General features: G+C 39.9%; 1 protein-coding gene across 1 annotated transcript; it reads left to right on the forward strand.

Annotated features, from left to right (window-relative positions):
- The first annotated feature begins 14,071 nt into the window (after positions 1–14,071).
- On the forward strand, positions 14,072–16,227 carry LOC148016855 (uncharacterized). The gene is made up of 4 exons (XM_087662369.1): positions 14,072–14,217; positions 14,608–15,295; positions 15,398–15,733; positions 15,841–16,227. The coding sequence occupies exons 1-4, from the start codon at positions 14,072–14,074 to the stop codon at positions 16,225–16,227; spliced, it is 1,557 nt and encodes a 518-aa protein (XP_087518495.1).
- The last annotated feature ends 410 nt before the right edge of the window (positions 16,228–16,637 follow it).

A 16,637-nucleotide genomic window follows, 5' to 3' on the forward strand; every position in this document is an offset into this window, starting at 1 on the left:
TAGTAGCACACATAGGTTGATCTCCGCATTCCATCTACTTGTAGATCACCATTTTCATGCTTGTGTAGTCACTCCAAGTTCCTAAAGCACAACGACAATGAGGAAATTGTGAAGTTAGGATCACGAGGCCATAGATCGAGTGAGAAATGTCCATATCTACCTTCTCCATGTCCATGTGTAATCATGCCTGTTAAAGAAATTGGTAGTTGAGTAGATCTTTTAGTCTCTTTTGATCGAAGCCTTAACCTAGGGATAATTGTCTTTTGCTAGTCCATTTGATCATGTATGGCGCACAAGTTTTTATCTCGATCTAATGTTGAGACCAAGCGTCAATTATAGTATATGTTCTAACAACTTTGTTGTTGTAGCATGTGACATTGATGCTTCTTTAGAAGCACATTTCGCTCTTGAAGACACTTTGTTACTGCAAGTTGCTCTTTGATCTTTGAAAAAATACTACATTTGGAGAACTCACTTGTCTTTGCTAAGGTTACATGCTTGAACTCTGTGTTCCAAATATGATTAAAGGTGGACAATGACATTTTCTTACATCCAACACCACTCAATGTTGTATTCACTTCTGCCCATATATCTACATGCTTGTAAACATCTCGGATGACCAATTTTGTCTTCCTTGATCCATCTTGCATTGTTCTACTCTTGAGTGGAATTTGCTCTGCATTCTTCTTAACAAAGTCTCTAAGGATTGCTCTTCCCATTTGAGTGTGATCCCAAGTTTCTCTTATTACCCCTTGTTTCCATGCATTGCTCTCCTCATGCCATGCTTAAATTGTGTTTTGTACTTGTAAAAATATATCTTTGGGATTCCATGAATCTCATACAATGCCCTTCCATATACCACTTGTCCATTGAAGATGAAGTTGTACTTCCTTGTTCCCAGCTAGTAATCAATCCTGCATGATGATTAAAACTTGTCATAAACATAGTTTGTGTAGCCTTCAAATTGAAATCCCCAAAAGTATTTATGTAATTGTTGCATTTCTTCTCTATCAGCAAACTGACAATACTTTTCTTGGCAACAATCAATCATGGAAACCTATGAAATGGAGTCCATAGAAGTCCTCAAGTTTGCAACTTTAGGGGCAGTAATTCAAGGCTTTCTATTAACCATACAATATGATCCCTTCTGAAAAATAATTGATTTCTTTGCAAAAACATAATCTTCATTGGTATCTTCCATGTTTTTGGCAGAAGCATTTGTAGAGACAAACTGCATGTATGATTGTGGCCATCTTTCCAAAGTGACACAATGGAGGTTGTCATCTATGTATGTTCCTATGGTTTGATCAAGGGCTTTATCTACCACCACACCAACATCCTCTTCTCCTATAAATCCAAAGTATATCACATCATCTGGAAAAGCCAATAATATAACCCCTGTCCCAACACAAACAGTGTTGCCTTCTGTCCGTAGCATCACTCTACATTCTCTCCAACTTTCATGAATGCTAAGCACATCAATATCCTCAGAAGGTAGGACATGGTTTAATTTGTAATCATCTCCTCTATCATGAATTGTTATTGAGTTTGAAACAACCACCACATCTTTCTTTCCCCATTTTGCAAAACCACCTACAACTTCATGAACCTTTATTGCATCAATTATTGGGAATGGCAAATATGTTGCTACATTCAAACGTTTATCAATAGCCATTGAAATATATCCATCTTCAAGTGTTTCTCCATGGCATGTCTCATTTGGATGTATTGCATGCACTCTCCCAAGTGCAACAATCTCATGATTAACTAGCAAATTCACAATTTCTTTAAAAAAAAAGTTATTCATGATACCTATACAAGTGAGAAAATTGAGATTTTATCATTTGTATGTTGTCACCTCTCAGAAAGAAAAAAATAGTAATGAAATTTCTAAATACAATGAAGTATCAAATTTCATTGAAACGAAAAAAGCACTTGAACATTAGATAGAATGAGTCTGACTTCCATAATAGAAAGGATTAATGGAAACATCGTACAGAAAGGGGATAGATTTGACCAAATGGCCAAAAATAAACTTTCTCATGAAATATGCCACCCTAAAGTAAATAATAATAAAAAATTCTATTATTTTTAGTTGCCCTTGATTTTACTTTATTTTATTAGCTACTCTTTCAGTAAGCAAAAACTTCATTGTGTGTTCTCATTGGAAAAAGATATAGCAGATATTCAAAACTTACACTATATCTATTTAGCATGAGAACAATGATTAAAATTATTTATAATGTGTATAGGAAAAGATCTAGCCACCTGGTAAAAAATCTATTGTATGTATTCCATACCATAGCAAATATAATAATTATTTGTGATCCCCATTGGAGAAAACATAGTCAAATGATTGAAACCTTTGTTGTATGTATTTCACATGACAAAATGATAAAGTTCATTGTGGTCTCCATAAAAAAATATTTAGCCAAATAGTTAAAACTCAAGAAAAATACATACAACAAGGATAAAAGTTCATTGTGATCTTTATGGAAAAAGATTTAGCTAGATGGTCAAAACCTCTATTACAACTATTTTACACAAGACTTAGGATTAAAATGCTTTGTAATATCCACAAGAAAAGATTTAGCCATATGGTCAAAACGTGTATTTTACCTAGAAAACAGCAAGGATAATAATTTTTTGTGATGTCCATAGAACAAGATTTAGCCAAATGGTCAAAGCCTTTATTGTATGTCAACAAGAATCAAAATATATGTGATCTCCATTAGAAAATATTTTATTAAATGATGAAAACCTTTATTTCATGTATTCCACATGACAATAAGGATAAAGATATTTTATGAGAAACTTTGACCTCGTGCTTAAATGTTGAAACCACAATGACCTCTCAAGAATAGGAGATCTCATTCCCTATGACACAAAGTTATAAAGATTGTCAAGGAAATTTTAGCATCAATTAAAAGCTATTTGAGAAGGAAAGACAATTTTTATCGTAGTTAAATATTTATAAATCTTATACTACCTACTTGTTGATAATAGTAAAATGTATCATATTATAATTTAATTTTAAGTTATACTATTTTAGTCTAAATCATGTTATATTAGTATATCATACTATGTGCATATTATGGAATATATTATCATATATATATATATATATAAATTTAGTAATAATTCATAAATATAATTAAAATACATTAAATCATATTTGGTAAGATTATGTATCTAGTATGTAATGTGTGATATTATTGAGGATTTTGAAGCCACATTAATGATAGTTTGAGAGTAGAATCTCTAGTAGGGTAGGATAAAGAGTATATAGGTAAAATCTCTAGCTGTGGAAATAGGGGCAATATCCAAATGGTGGGTTCTTAAGGAGGGGCAAGGGGGAAGGAGAAGGTCTAAGAGAAATGCCCTTGGTGAGAGTTTGAGGGCAATGTCCTCCTCGGTGGGGTTTTGGAGCAATGCCCCTAGTTGGGGTTCGAGGATAGCACCCCTTGTAGGGATTTTGGGGCAATGCTCCCGATGGGGGTTTCAAGGGGTAGCGCCCCTTGGTGGGGGTCTGCGGGCAATACCCCTAGTAGGGGGTTGGGGGTAGTGTCCCTGATGGGGTTTGGGGGCAATGCCCCAAGCATGGGTCCAGGGGTAGCGCCCCCGGTGGTGGGGGGTATGGGGGGCAGTGCCCCCTCGTGGGGGTCTGGGGGCAAAGTCCCCGTGGGGGGTCGGAGGGGCAATGTCCCCATGGGGGGTTTGTGGGCAACATCCCCATGGGGGGTTTGGGGGCAGCGCCCCCTTGTGGGGGTCTGGGGGACAATGGCCCAAGCGAGGGTTTGGGGATAGCGCCCCCGGTGCAGGTTTGGGGGGAACTCCCTCAATGGTAGGGTTCTAGGGCGATCCTATAGCCATTATGTGATTTTTGAAAAAAATCACGACTTGAAATCTTTAATAAAATTTAAAAATAGATACAAAAATAAGATCTAAATCTACTCGTATACTATAACAAGTTATGGTTATTCGAATAGCATGATACATTAAATGATCCCTTTCATGAGTCAATCTTTACAATTAATCATGATGTTTTTCAAAATGTGTTGCTCTTCCCCTCCCTCTCTCTTCCACGCAACTCTCTAACCTGAGTGTTTTCTCTATTTCATTTTTAGAGCTGCAGGTTTCGCATCTCTAATCCTCTGCGTTTTTATCTCTATCCTGTCGCCCCTCTCTTATTGCAAGTGTTGGGGCCCTAATCTTTGCCAGTTCTATCCCCATCCTCTTCTTTGACTGCTCTCCACTGTTTCATTTTCTCAAACTAAAACAAATTTTGGAGTGCAAATTCTGGTTCAAATTAAAGTATTCTGACCGAAACTACCTGCATCTTCAAATTAGATATCTTGCTCCAAGGCTTCAGTAATTCAACATGGCAGTGAATGATTGCCACTCCACATTGTGTCTGCTCTACTTCATGGGTGATTTTTGTTACGTTGGCACACATTACTGACCAACTAATTAAAATAGGTTTTCAACTTTTCCCTACTTCATTTCTGATTTTGAGTTAAACTACATTGATTATGACTATTTCAATCCATACAATTAGTACAAATCAGACTACTACTCTTTTGTATGATTAGTATTGAATAATATTAAGATCAAACACCAAAAGCATTTTCTGAATAAGAATCATGTATGAAAATTAAATGCAGTCTGTATTTCTGTACTAATGAGATTAGGCACTCACTCTTGAGAATTCAATGTCTTCTTCTTCTTCTCAATTACTTGATTGATCTCATGGAGCACCTATCTTTCTTGTTGTCCAACCAGTACCTTGGAAATGATAACTTATTTGTTGTGAATATGAAAAACACGATTTCTTGCACTATTGAAAATACTCTTTTTGCTAAGAATATGAAATATATGATTTGTGTAATGTTGAAAAAACTGTCTTAGATGTGAATATAGAATAAATGGTTTGTGCAATGTTTTTATCAATGAGTGCTTTCAAAATGATGGTGGGATCAGGATAATCAGTCAAGTTGATTCCATCATTCATGTATACTTTATTCTTATCCATATGTAGCATCCCATAGGTATCTCTCTTTAGTCTCTTTTTCGGCTTGTTTACCAAACCTAAGGCCTTCTCCATGACTTTCGGGCCTCCTTGTCTAATTGTCACCTTGCCATTGTTCTTTTGGGCATCAAAGGTCTTCAAAAATTCCATGCATTTGCTATGATCTATGTCTTGGCCCACCTTCTATAGGTACTTAGCAAGATTGAATTGTTCTACTATTCGCATGAGTGCCTCTTCCGATGGCATCATCTCCCCTAGGTTATGGATACTATGGCATTTCACCTAGTTGAAGGTGCATGTCTCTATGGCTAAGCTGTATTCTCAGTGTTCTTCCTTTGACAATGTGAACTTGTTGGTTTTATCCTATTGCACTACCATTTGGGTTCCTGTCACCATATAACAATCCACAATGAGTTCTCTTTGAAGGGCATTTCTTACATAATAGGTAAAAAAGTTAGAAAGAAACACTATTAGATGGTGAAATGTATAAATCACGAAATGAGAATTTCCACATCAATAAATCTATACATTCCATCCAAGAACTTCATGGATAATTTTTATTAAAAGAAGAAGAAAATTCAATTCATCCTTTTCTTTTGAAGTTCAGCTCCTATTTCAATTTTTCATTCACCTCCTTCAATTTAATGCCCTCCCCCTTGGAAATGATGAAAATCCTTCTTAGGATTGTCAAAGTAAAGGTGTTAGGGCCTTCAATGTGGTGCCTCACTATTTCAAGAGGTAGTAATAAAAATTTGGGTTATACTATAGTGTTGTATGATAGTCCATATCCTGTGGACAAATACCCACCCGTGTAATATAAGTTAATATGTTGGTCAAGAGGTCACCTTAGTAGATTTGGCTTGCAATGTGGAGTTCTTTCTCTATTAGGATCCTATCCAAGTATGGATGTAGCATGATATTGTCTTCTAATGGCAGATTTCTTGTCATTGCTAATACCCTAAATAAAGCTGGGGCCACATATGTTTGGTCAAACTCGCAAGTCTTGATGACATCTTGTTGCTATTGGTCATGATTTAATAACCCTCTTGTACCCATGAAATGTGTAGAGTTTACCACTTGCGTAAGAATTGAAATAAGATTCAATTAATCGTTGCAGCTTATCAAGTTCCTATGATGGCATGTGAATTTTTCTTTTCTGGAATAATGATTGTAAGCATTGGCTTAAGGCCTATTCTCTTGAAATTTCTTTGGCAATCATAAGTCTGCAGCGAAGGCAAGGAGGTCGAATTCACGATGGCCCCTAAAAAGGCACAAGGCGCAACTGCTGGTGGATCATCTCCTAACATTCATGTGGATATTTCACCAAATCCACAAGTCCAAGTTTTCTTCCTATTTTTGATTTACGTCGTAATATTGAAATTATGCATGGTTAATTCACGGAAGCAAGATGCACTTTTACGATTGAAAACATTGGCTATCTTAAGGGAAATAACTCACAATTGAAGAATTGGTCATTTGTATTTCTCAAACAAACGAACAAAAGAAGAACATAAGACATCTATGCATTCTTAGCGAGTTGTTTTTATGCATTGCAAAGTAATGAATTTAGATTAACTAATGATCATCTTTACAAAGTTGAAATTATTGTTGTACACTTCGATTATGCATGGAAAGATAAAATCGCATGTTGCATTATTAGACATCTCTTTCTTTGCAAGGATTCATTAAAGAAGATTGCTAACAAACCGTATGAATTTGCAAGGCATGGAAATGATTCCGGGGTACATGAAGTAGATTAAACTCTAGTCAGTTGGCATAAAACTCAATCAATTACGTAAGTAGTTACGAAAGGTTGTGTAATGATCATTCGAAAATGAAATTAGGAAAAGGCTGCATGGTTCATTTTAACATAGAACCCAAAAAACTTACTGGCATGAATCGTGAATGCATCAATAGAAATTATGCCATAACTTAACATACGCTTTGATCTTAACCAGAAAAATTAAGGGTTGTAAATCTAATCATATATAGGCAATGAATCGTGTGCCTACGAGAATGCTATCGTAATGCAACTAGTTTTTTCCCTCTTTGATTAAAACAATATCTTCATAAATAGACAAGTATATTGTTTTACCCTAAATACCTGAACCACAAAGGACTCGCTTAGGAATGGTTAAATCGATGCAACATACCCCAAGTGCTAACTAGGGTTTAGCACGTTGAGGACGTGACCTAGACGCTCTTATTGCCAAGCTGAAACTCTCATACCCTAAAGACCTGCCCACATTCACGGAATGAAGGGACAATAGGCCATACTTGCAAGAATCACTAAAATGATGAAACTTGGTTTGAGTTGGAACCCTAGGACCAACGATGTCGGCCTAGTGCAATGAGGAATGGATTGGATATTAAGACACCCTAATCATATTTCCTATCTAATCATGATTTCGTGATTAGAAGATGTCGCTCGATGGGTAAAATAGTCCCATGGATTAGATGTGGCACTTGTGCAACAAGTTGCAGAGTCGCATGATCTTGTGGTTTGACCACAAGAGAATGGCCAATTCCTCGAAATAAAATTGGCACATTCTTGCATAAGTTTATCTTGCAAGAAGATGAGTAGTCGTCGTGATATAGTACCTTTCTTGGGAAAAGTGACCAAGATAAGGAGAATAGATATTTTCTTGGAAGCAAAGGACCAATCAATAATCTGGAGCAATATATTTACTGTTAATAGAACTTAAGGTATTAGTTAAGTTGGGTTAATAGGGTACAGCCCTAACCCAAGGATATAAGGGTTAACAAACAAACCCTTGGGGATCTTGCCAAGTCGAAATTGATCCCGCATCGAGTGCTAGATGCATTCAAAGAGAAGGATTCACTCCTTAGCAATTGGCCAAATAAGGACCACTAGAAATGATTGTGATTGTAACAGTTTAAAGAGCACTATTTGCTTTGTTTGCTCAAGGAATTAAATGATGAAAATATATCTAATGCTTTAGGTTGAAGGCCTGAAGGGAGAGGCAACCTCAGTTACCCCCGACTGTCTGCCTGACCCTAACCAAGGGGGTTGTTAACCGCACCGGGAAGGTGGACCGAACCCGCCACAAGAGGTCTCTCTGTTGAGTGCTACTTGGAGTAGGAGGATGCTTGTGCCAGGGGGACTCTGGCCATAAATCCCTCGCCTTCCGGGCCTGCAGAAGAGGCCAACGTGACTCGGGATTGGATCTCAAGGCCCGCATACTAGTCTATGGGCAAAATCTTGGATTAGTAGTCCTTGTGGATTGTTGGATAGCCTTTGGGAAAATTATGGATGAGCCTACGGGCTGGACTTTATAAATGTATTCCAAAGATAAATATGATAAAGTGTTGAAAAGGAAATTGTTTGACACTATTTTTTTATGTCAAGTGCTAAGATTACATGAAAGAACCAATGCCTAACGGGCTAATTAAGAAAGTTGCTTGATGCGTATCCAACTAAATGTGGTAGGTAATTAGATAACTAAAACAACCTGAGGAAAGTGTAGTGGATGTGGCCATGGGTCTGTCGAATAGATGGGTGGTCCCGGTTGGCTAGGAACTTTTCTCAATCATGATGGATAGTAAGAAGATCGTTTCAAAGGAAATGAATTGCAAGGGCGTTGACCTAGAGTCTAAGTTATAATAATCCCGATTTACGTTGTTTTAGGGGAACGAAATGGGACTATGCCTTATGGTAGAGAGGTCGAGCTTTGTATCCCTCTCGTTTTCCATTCTCCTTGAACCAAGTGTAGCGTGAATCCGCTTCAACCCTGGCGTTTCTGCGTGAAGTACTTCGCTTGGGGTTCGATGCTAGTTGTCGTTTAAGAAATGACCATTAGGGGAAACCTTGATTTAGATCGGTCCTAAGTGAGAACGGCCATAATACTTCCGCTACGTGGTAGACGCGGAAAGTCCTGGATCGCAAACCCCGTAACATTCCATGGGAGTGCCGGGCGGAGCTTTCTAGATCTCCTTTTCAATGGACTGCTAAGACGTGTCCTGAAGAGAAGAGGTGGACACGTTACAGTTGGTAACAGAGAGAATCAATGAAAGATTTGTTTTTAAGAAATCTTAATAAGAAGAAGTAAAGCAAATGTTTTTGTTTAGAACATTTCCTTACTTTCAATGCTGTCTTGCAGAATTATGAAGCATGGAACATGTTCTTAGTGTTCCGAGTCATGTTTATGACCGCGATGCATTCCCCGGATTATCGATAAAGGGTTGAGATGATGAACATCCTAGATCGTATTTATAATCCATCGCATTTGTACGTGGAACGAAGATGGACGGGTGACTCAGGAATCTACTAAATAGTTGCCCACCGGTTTGCATACCTTCAAACCAACCTAAAGAGGATCAAGTGGTTGGAAGACTTGAAGATTGTGAAGCTGTTCATTTTTGTGGAGGCTCATGTAAACTCAACTTTACATATTCAAGGTCGGAGGGTTGAGTTGAACTCATATGTATATGAGGAAGTGACCTATGTAATCCCTGCCAATAGGATCAAGGTGTTGGGGCGTTATGAGAAGAATAGGTTCCAAAGGAAAGGATACCCTAATCTTCCAAAGACTTACCAATTCCTGAAGATCCACGACCCGAAACTATACTATTATCCAGTTCCCGTAGATAAATATAATACAACATTATTCTCCCCAAACTAAATGTAATAGTTGCTCTATTATCTCAGGAAATGTTGTACTTGGAAAGCGCTATGCCCATATAAATGCGATAAGATTTCTTTTTATCAATGTCTGTTTTGTCCATGAGAATTGATAAAAAGTTAAGTGGCTAGGATTCTTGGTTGATAGGTGAATTGGGTATGAAATATAAATCATAATGATTAGCGAGTTATAACGTTAAGAATCTTTTATCCACGCACAACCCTAGGTATAGATTCCCAGTTCGCCTCCTACATCAAGTACTACTGTAATCCAGGGGAAGAAGTTTCTTCCCAAGCAGATTAAGCCGCTTGAATTTGACGGGAAAGGTAGGACTGTCCAAGTGGATGTTGAGATTCATATAGAATCTATGGAGGATTACTTTGAAGCAGCCGGTACTGCACCCGCCAACCAGGCTATGCTCGCCAAGCTGAAGCTCACCGGCGAAGCCAGGCTTTGGTGGAAGCAATGGTGTAGAGATGAAGGGATCGCGGAAGGATCTGTTACCTGGGAAAAGCTAAAGAAAGTGGTGCAAGGAAGATACTTACCACCTATATATTGTACGGAGAAAATGAATGAGTTCTATGAGCTGAAACAACTGGGACTCACTCTTCACTACAAGGGATCGGGCTCATACCCGCGCTCCTAGCCGCACAAAATGACTTGGGAAAAAAAGTGTCGGGCCCGTGTAATAGCGCGTGTATCATCGCGGCCAGAGACATGCGTGTAAAAGCGCGTGTACAGTGACAGCCAGTCGCGCGAATGCACGACCCCATACATGCGTTCTGCGCAGTTTTGCTGCAAATTTACACGCGAATCTAACAGACTATCCACGCAAATATACGCGATTTTGACAGATGACACGCGCTTATACACGCGATTACAAAGGGAAAAAAAAAATCCAGAGAGTGCTTTTGGGTGCCTGGATGCTGTTCCAGCATCCAGCCACCCAAAGGCACTCTCTGGATTTTTTTTTGGTGCATTGCACCATAAAAAAAGAGCGATTTAGATTTCAAGACACGAATCAAGACTCACTCTCTATGAATACACGATTCAATATTAGTATCTAAAACTTAATACACGAATCAAGACTCACGATTCAATACATTGTCAATACATGATACATTTGTGTACAAGGGAGTCCATATGTCAAAATAGCCCATGGCTTTAATTAGGAACAAATATATACAAAGTCAAATAGGGAGCTAGGTGCAAAAAAGCCCATGGCTTCAGTTACAAAATTTTTTTGTACAACCACATCCTACAGTATTCTGAAAGCTAATCAGAGGATGATGAGGACCCTGTGCTCTCTCCATGATCAGAGAAGCTCGCATCGGTATATTCCGATGAGTGGTGCTCGCCTCCGCCAGGAGCAGTGGCACGAACATCAGCAGTGGCGGCTGGATCATCAGGGGCAGGAGCATCAGCAGCTTGTGCCTGTTCAAGAAATATACCGTATGTAAGTATACATATATATGCAATTAAATAAACCGAAATCATTCATTTAGAGTTTTCAAGTACCTGTCGACCGTATGGTCTCATGGCCGCGTCAAACTGCGCATCCGTAATACGTCCCTCGTTTCTGAAGATGGCCCACGTGTCACGTCTGCTATTGCGGCGAGCATACCCAGTCTCGTGGGCTGTGGGCCTCCTCCCCATAACCCGTCGCTGTAACATAATCAAGATAGTTTGTAAGATCAAAACAATCATAGAATCAATGAATTTGGCAAACAATCAAATAAAGAGGCAAGTTACTTACGAACTCTGCCTCCCACGACTCGACACCGCCAGATCCGAAATGCGACGATCCAATGGTCTCCATCTGGATCCGTCGTGCCTCCACATGCTGCCTGCTCTTCACGCCTCCCTCTGCGTGCTTCTTTGCCTCCTTCCACTCGCGTTTGTGGGCAGTGGCAGGTTTCTCACAAGGATAGCCACCCGCAGCTACATTCACCCCATCATCGTATGCGAGTTTCTTAAGGTGAGATCTTTTATTACTTAAGATCTCCCTTATTCGCGTCCTTCCCCATACATCCGAGAATGTCGCTCGTGGGGGATTGGGGTACCGACTATGTACACTATCTAGGACCTCCCTAACTAACCGGCTATCCTGATCTTTAAATTTTACAAAACAGTTTCTATACATGTTTGAAACTACCCCCCGCATATACTCCATCACCTCTTTCCCTCTCGCATCCATGACTACCCCGCCCCTATCCGTAACATCGTAGAAAATCTCTCCCTCCACCTCTCTCGCCTCCTCCGACTCCTCACTGTCTCCTTGTACATGCCTCCCTCCATGCCCTCTCTCACCGCGTGCCCTACTACCCCCCCCACCAAAGCACCCGCCGCATAATCCTCCACTCCCGCTCTCCCTACTGCGGCGTCGGCTCTCATCTGTACTGCGGGAGTAGCCATGACTAGGGGTGGCTGCACGTGACTGTGTACGTGACTGTGGCTGTGAGGGAGCACGTGATGGTGGCCGTGAGCCCTCACGTGACGGTACAGAGGAGGGTGTGCGTGAGTATGTCCGTGCAGGGGTGTGTCTCCTCGGTGAGCGTGTATGGCAGGGGTACGTCTCGCCGGACTCGCAGGCGTAGACGGCAGTGGAGAGGCTTGTGTACTTGGGGGCGCGGTGTGATCTGGGAGTCTAGGAGGAGGATGGGCATACATATACTCTGTCAGCTCCACTGGATTAGGATGGCGCCCAAAATGGTTTATCATCTCCATCATCCAAGTGGCGTATGCCAACGGATCGGAGGAAGAGCCTGGATCCATGAAGAATCTGCAAAGCGTCGAAATTCCGCCTCAATGAACCAAGCAAAACATGCATATAAAAAATAAACATATCTCCTACAATATATCTCCTCAATATATCTGCTACAATATATAACCTACAACATATATCTACCATTCTAGAAAATAAACATATCTCTTACAATACCAAACATCGAATTAGTAGAAGATCATAAGCCAAAAGAAGAAGTTCATTTCGAATTAGTGACGAAATTCATGAAAAACAAAAACTCTTTCCTCTATCTTGACGGAAATTGTCCATCAAGGGAGAAATGACTAAACACATACACAAGGGTTCCTTCTTCTCTCTTTCCTCTATCTTGACGGATGTCGTTTGTCAAGAAATAAATAGTTAAGCACATATACAATGTGTGTGAATTCTATCCTCTATCGCTTTCAAGTACACATAGCACGGGTGGAAAGAAAGAAAGCGACAGATTTGCCAAAACAAACAAACGACAACCAACCTCTTTGAAAAGTCTTTGAAAAGTGAGTTCGTTGATTCTTGCTTCTCTCTCCCTTTCTGTGTTGTCTGCACCCTTTGCTTCTTTTGGGTAGTCCAAGAGGGAGAAGGCTGGTTGGAAGAGGCAGGTTCGGGGGTTTGGAAGAGCTGGAGGCAGAGGTACTGTAGCGACAAAGAAAGAAGAAGAAGAAGTGTTTTGAAAGAGGGATTTTGAAAGAAAGAAAGCGACGCGCACGGTAGGTAAACGCAAAAAGCACGCGTGTAAAAGCGCGTGTAAAAGCGCAGCAGAATACATTGTAGACGCGCCTGTACACGCGACACAGAGACTGTTTATACTTTTTTTAAAAACTGATTGTTCTTGTGTATCCATTGTTTTGTGCATAGGATGTGTATGATTTCACTAAAAACTGATCCTACTTCTGTATTGGTTATTTTGGACATAGCATGTCATCATCCTCTTCAAGCAGTTCTGGTGAGGATGAGACAATGCGTCATCGTGATCGCGACGTGTGACTGGCACAAAGGATCAAGTGTACGTGTAATCGATGTCAAGGGTGCATTGTACGAGCGCGTTGAATTACATTGAATCACATCTCGATGTATGGAGAATGGATTCAAACAGGTTTAGAGGTGAGAAGATGTGAATTGAAAGTATTAAAATAACTCATGGTGTGCAAATTATAACTATTGACTTTATTATTCTAACTTTTTTTTTATTTTAACAGGTTTGAGGACATCGGGTAAACATGCATGTCCTATATGTGGCCCTTCATTGGTACATGAGTATGCTGATGGTTTGTGTAAGACCATATTCGATAATCATCATCGATTTCTCCCATCAGATCACCCTAAATATGCTCCTAGTAAGAGGAACATTCATCCACAGACACTTCGTGCAAAAGATTGGAAGCATATTTGGGAGTCTTCAAATGTTCTTCCTCCAGATGGCATGAACAGGTACATCTCCATTGTTTTCAATCTTGTTTTGTGTAGTCTCTAAAGTTGGAATAAAGATGACAGTCTGCAATCCCTTGTGTAGGTACTCCATTTTTTTCCGGCTACCATATTGGACCCATCTCAAGATCAACCATCTTCTTGATCCCATGCACATCTTCAAGAATGTGGGATCTAGTATTTGGGAACATGTTATTGGTAAAAGAGACAATGTTAGCGTACGGGAGGACTTGCAGGTCGCAGGACGTATGCGTCAAGCTTGGCCACGAGAGGAGCGTGGGCACGTTCGTCTTCCGCCTGCTCCCTGGATTATATCAAAGAAGGAGGAGAAGCAGGTAAAGCAAGCCATCACCACTTTGTGTACTCCCACTGGATGCATGAGATCGTTGAAGGGAGCGTTTACAACCACTAAGAAAAGAGGGGTTGAGCAACTACATGGGTTGAAGTCCCACGATTGGCACAAGATGCTCCAAGTAAGTGTTTTCCAATTATTGTAGGTTGAAATTAAATTTTGTAATGCCCTAACCCAAATATACATGTGCTCTTATGTGCGCAGTTCATACTACCTACTAGCATCGACCATTGTGCAGACAGGAGTTTGAAAAGATGTATTTATAAGATGGGCGAGCTTGTGAGGTATGTAAATCCCATGTAAGATCACCCTTCATTATACCTTGCAAAATGAATGTGCATGAGATATAACGTACTGTGCATTTATTTTTCAGATATGTTAGTTCCAAAGCAATTGATCCAACCACATTGGATGATGCGCGTGTTATGGCAGTGGAGGTGGTTTGTATGGTAGAGGAGACTTTTCCGCGAACCATTCTCACAAGTCAACTACATCTCATTGTGCATTTAGTGGATGAAATTGCTTTATGTGGCACTGTGCATGCCCGTTGGATGTTCTTCCTAGAGCGCTTCATGAAGACCTTAAAAGACTTTGTGAGGCAAAGTGCAAGGCCCGAAGGAAGCATGGCTGAGGGTTGGTTGATACAAGAGTCTCTTGTATATATATCAGAATTTCTTGATCAGGTGGATAGCTCTTTGCCGCGACTATGGAGCAATGAAGAGGACTTGAGGATGACGTCTATTGTGCCTCAAGGAAAAGGACAGAGCAAAGTAATTGAGAGAACATTGATTGATGATCTTAATTTCACTTGCATCCTTAATAGTGATGTGATGAGCAGATGGGTTACAAGATACGAGGATGCAAAGACAAAAAGGCAAGCAGACAGAGCTCTCTTTCGGAGGCAACATGGCTCTCGTAAGGCGTACCCTAAGCATCTAGCAACACTTCCGAATGATATTCATGTTGATTGGTTGCATGAGGAAATGGAGAGAGCAGAGAGAGATGAGGGGCTGCATATCACGGCGGAAGAATGGGAGTATGCACGAGGATGCATGTTAAAGGTACATAGAACAAATGTAAATTTGCATTCTTTGTAAGTGATTGGCTTTTCATATTTATTCACATTAATTGCTTACATAGATATTGCTTATATTTTGGTCCAGTGCACTATGTTCAATGCTATATGGTGTGAAGGCAAGCATTTTCGAACACAAAGAATAGATGAAAAGAGGAATACACAAGATTGCGGTGTCATTAGTAGCTTTGAGGGAGCCAATGGAAAAATGGATGATTATTGTGGCACAATCCAAGACATATACAGACTTGACTTTCGCCGCTTCTTTGTGTATGTTTTGGATGTCAAATGGCAAATGAACGTGGTGGAAAAAGGGCCTAATGCAACGATAAAATGCCATGCAAGTGGCTATGTAACTATTGACTCTACAAAGTTTTGGCAAACAAAGAAAGATAGGCTCGTATTGCCACAACAATGTGAGCAGGTATGCATTTTTTTACAAATGTGTTTCATGTACATATATATCTAAGCTCGCGCACCCCTTGACTTTTGATATGCTTATTAATTAATGAATTATGTGTATTTGAGCAGGTTATCTATCTGCTAATGGTGCATGACAGTAAATGGTGGTATGTCATCCCTATTGCACCACGTTCCAAAGTAATGTATAATACATTCACTGATATGGAGCATATGGAGGATGTGGCAAGCCGCAAAGAAGATGATGTCGAACATGCCAATGTAGATGATCATGATAATGAGGATGAGCGTGCCATTTCTCATGATCATGAGGATGACCCTTCCATTGAGGATGATGGTGATGATGATGAGAATGATCAAGGCATCGGTACCATTATCAATGGGCAAAATAGCGATAGTAGAATAAATTTAATCGTAGCCTTACAAATTGATCAAATGGATATTGATGTTGATCGTTTGGCAAGGATGGATCTTATTGAAGATGAGATCGAACCCTAACCAATCCATCACTGTATTGTTCCAAATTCATGACATTTCTATTGTATACTTTGTCTTTCAATAACCATATGAAGATATATTTTTCAATATATTACGTTGTTGTAAGTGCATGTAGTGGGATTTTGTAATGGTTTGTAAACACTACAATGCACAATGACATTTTTAAAACTTAATGGTTTTCTGTTTTGAAAAGAAATGGATTTTTGTAGTTAGGCTCTGTGTCGCGTGTAACAGAGCGTGTATTATGACAGACTTAACGCGCAAATACACGCGCCCTCACATGCAATTATACACGCGCCTGATACTGCTGTAACTATACACGACCATACACGCGCTCGTAACTTGGCGCATATACACGCGCTGTTACATGCATGTATACACGCGCCCCATATTGCTGTAAGTATAAACGA

Source organism: Lygodium microphyllum, chromosome 22 (assembly GCF_053477565.2).
Source record: "Lygodium microphyllum isolate KBCC chromosome 22, Lygodium_microphyllum_v1.1.10, whole genome shotgun sequence".
Taxonomy (NCBI): Eukaryota; Viridiplantae; Streptophyta; class Polypodiopsida; order Schizaeales; family Lygodiaceae; genus Lygodium; species Lygodium microphyllum.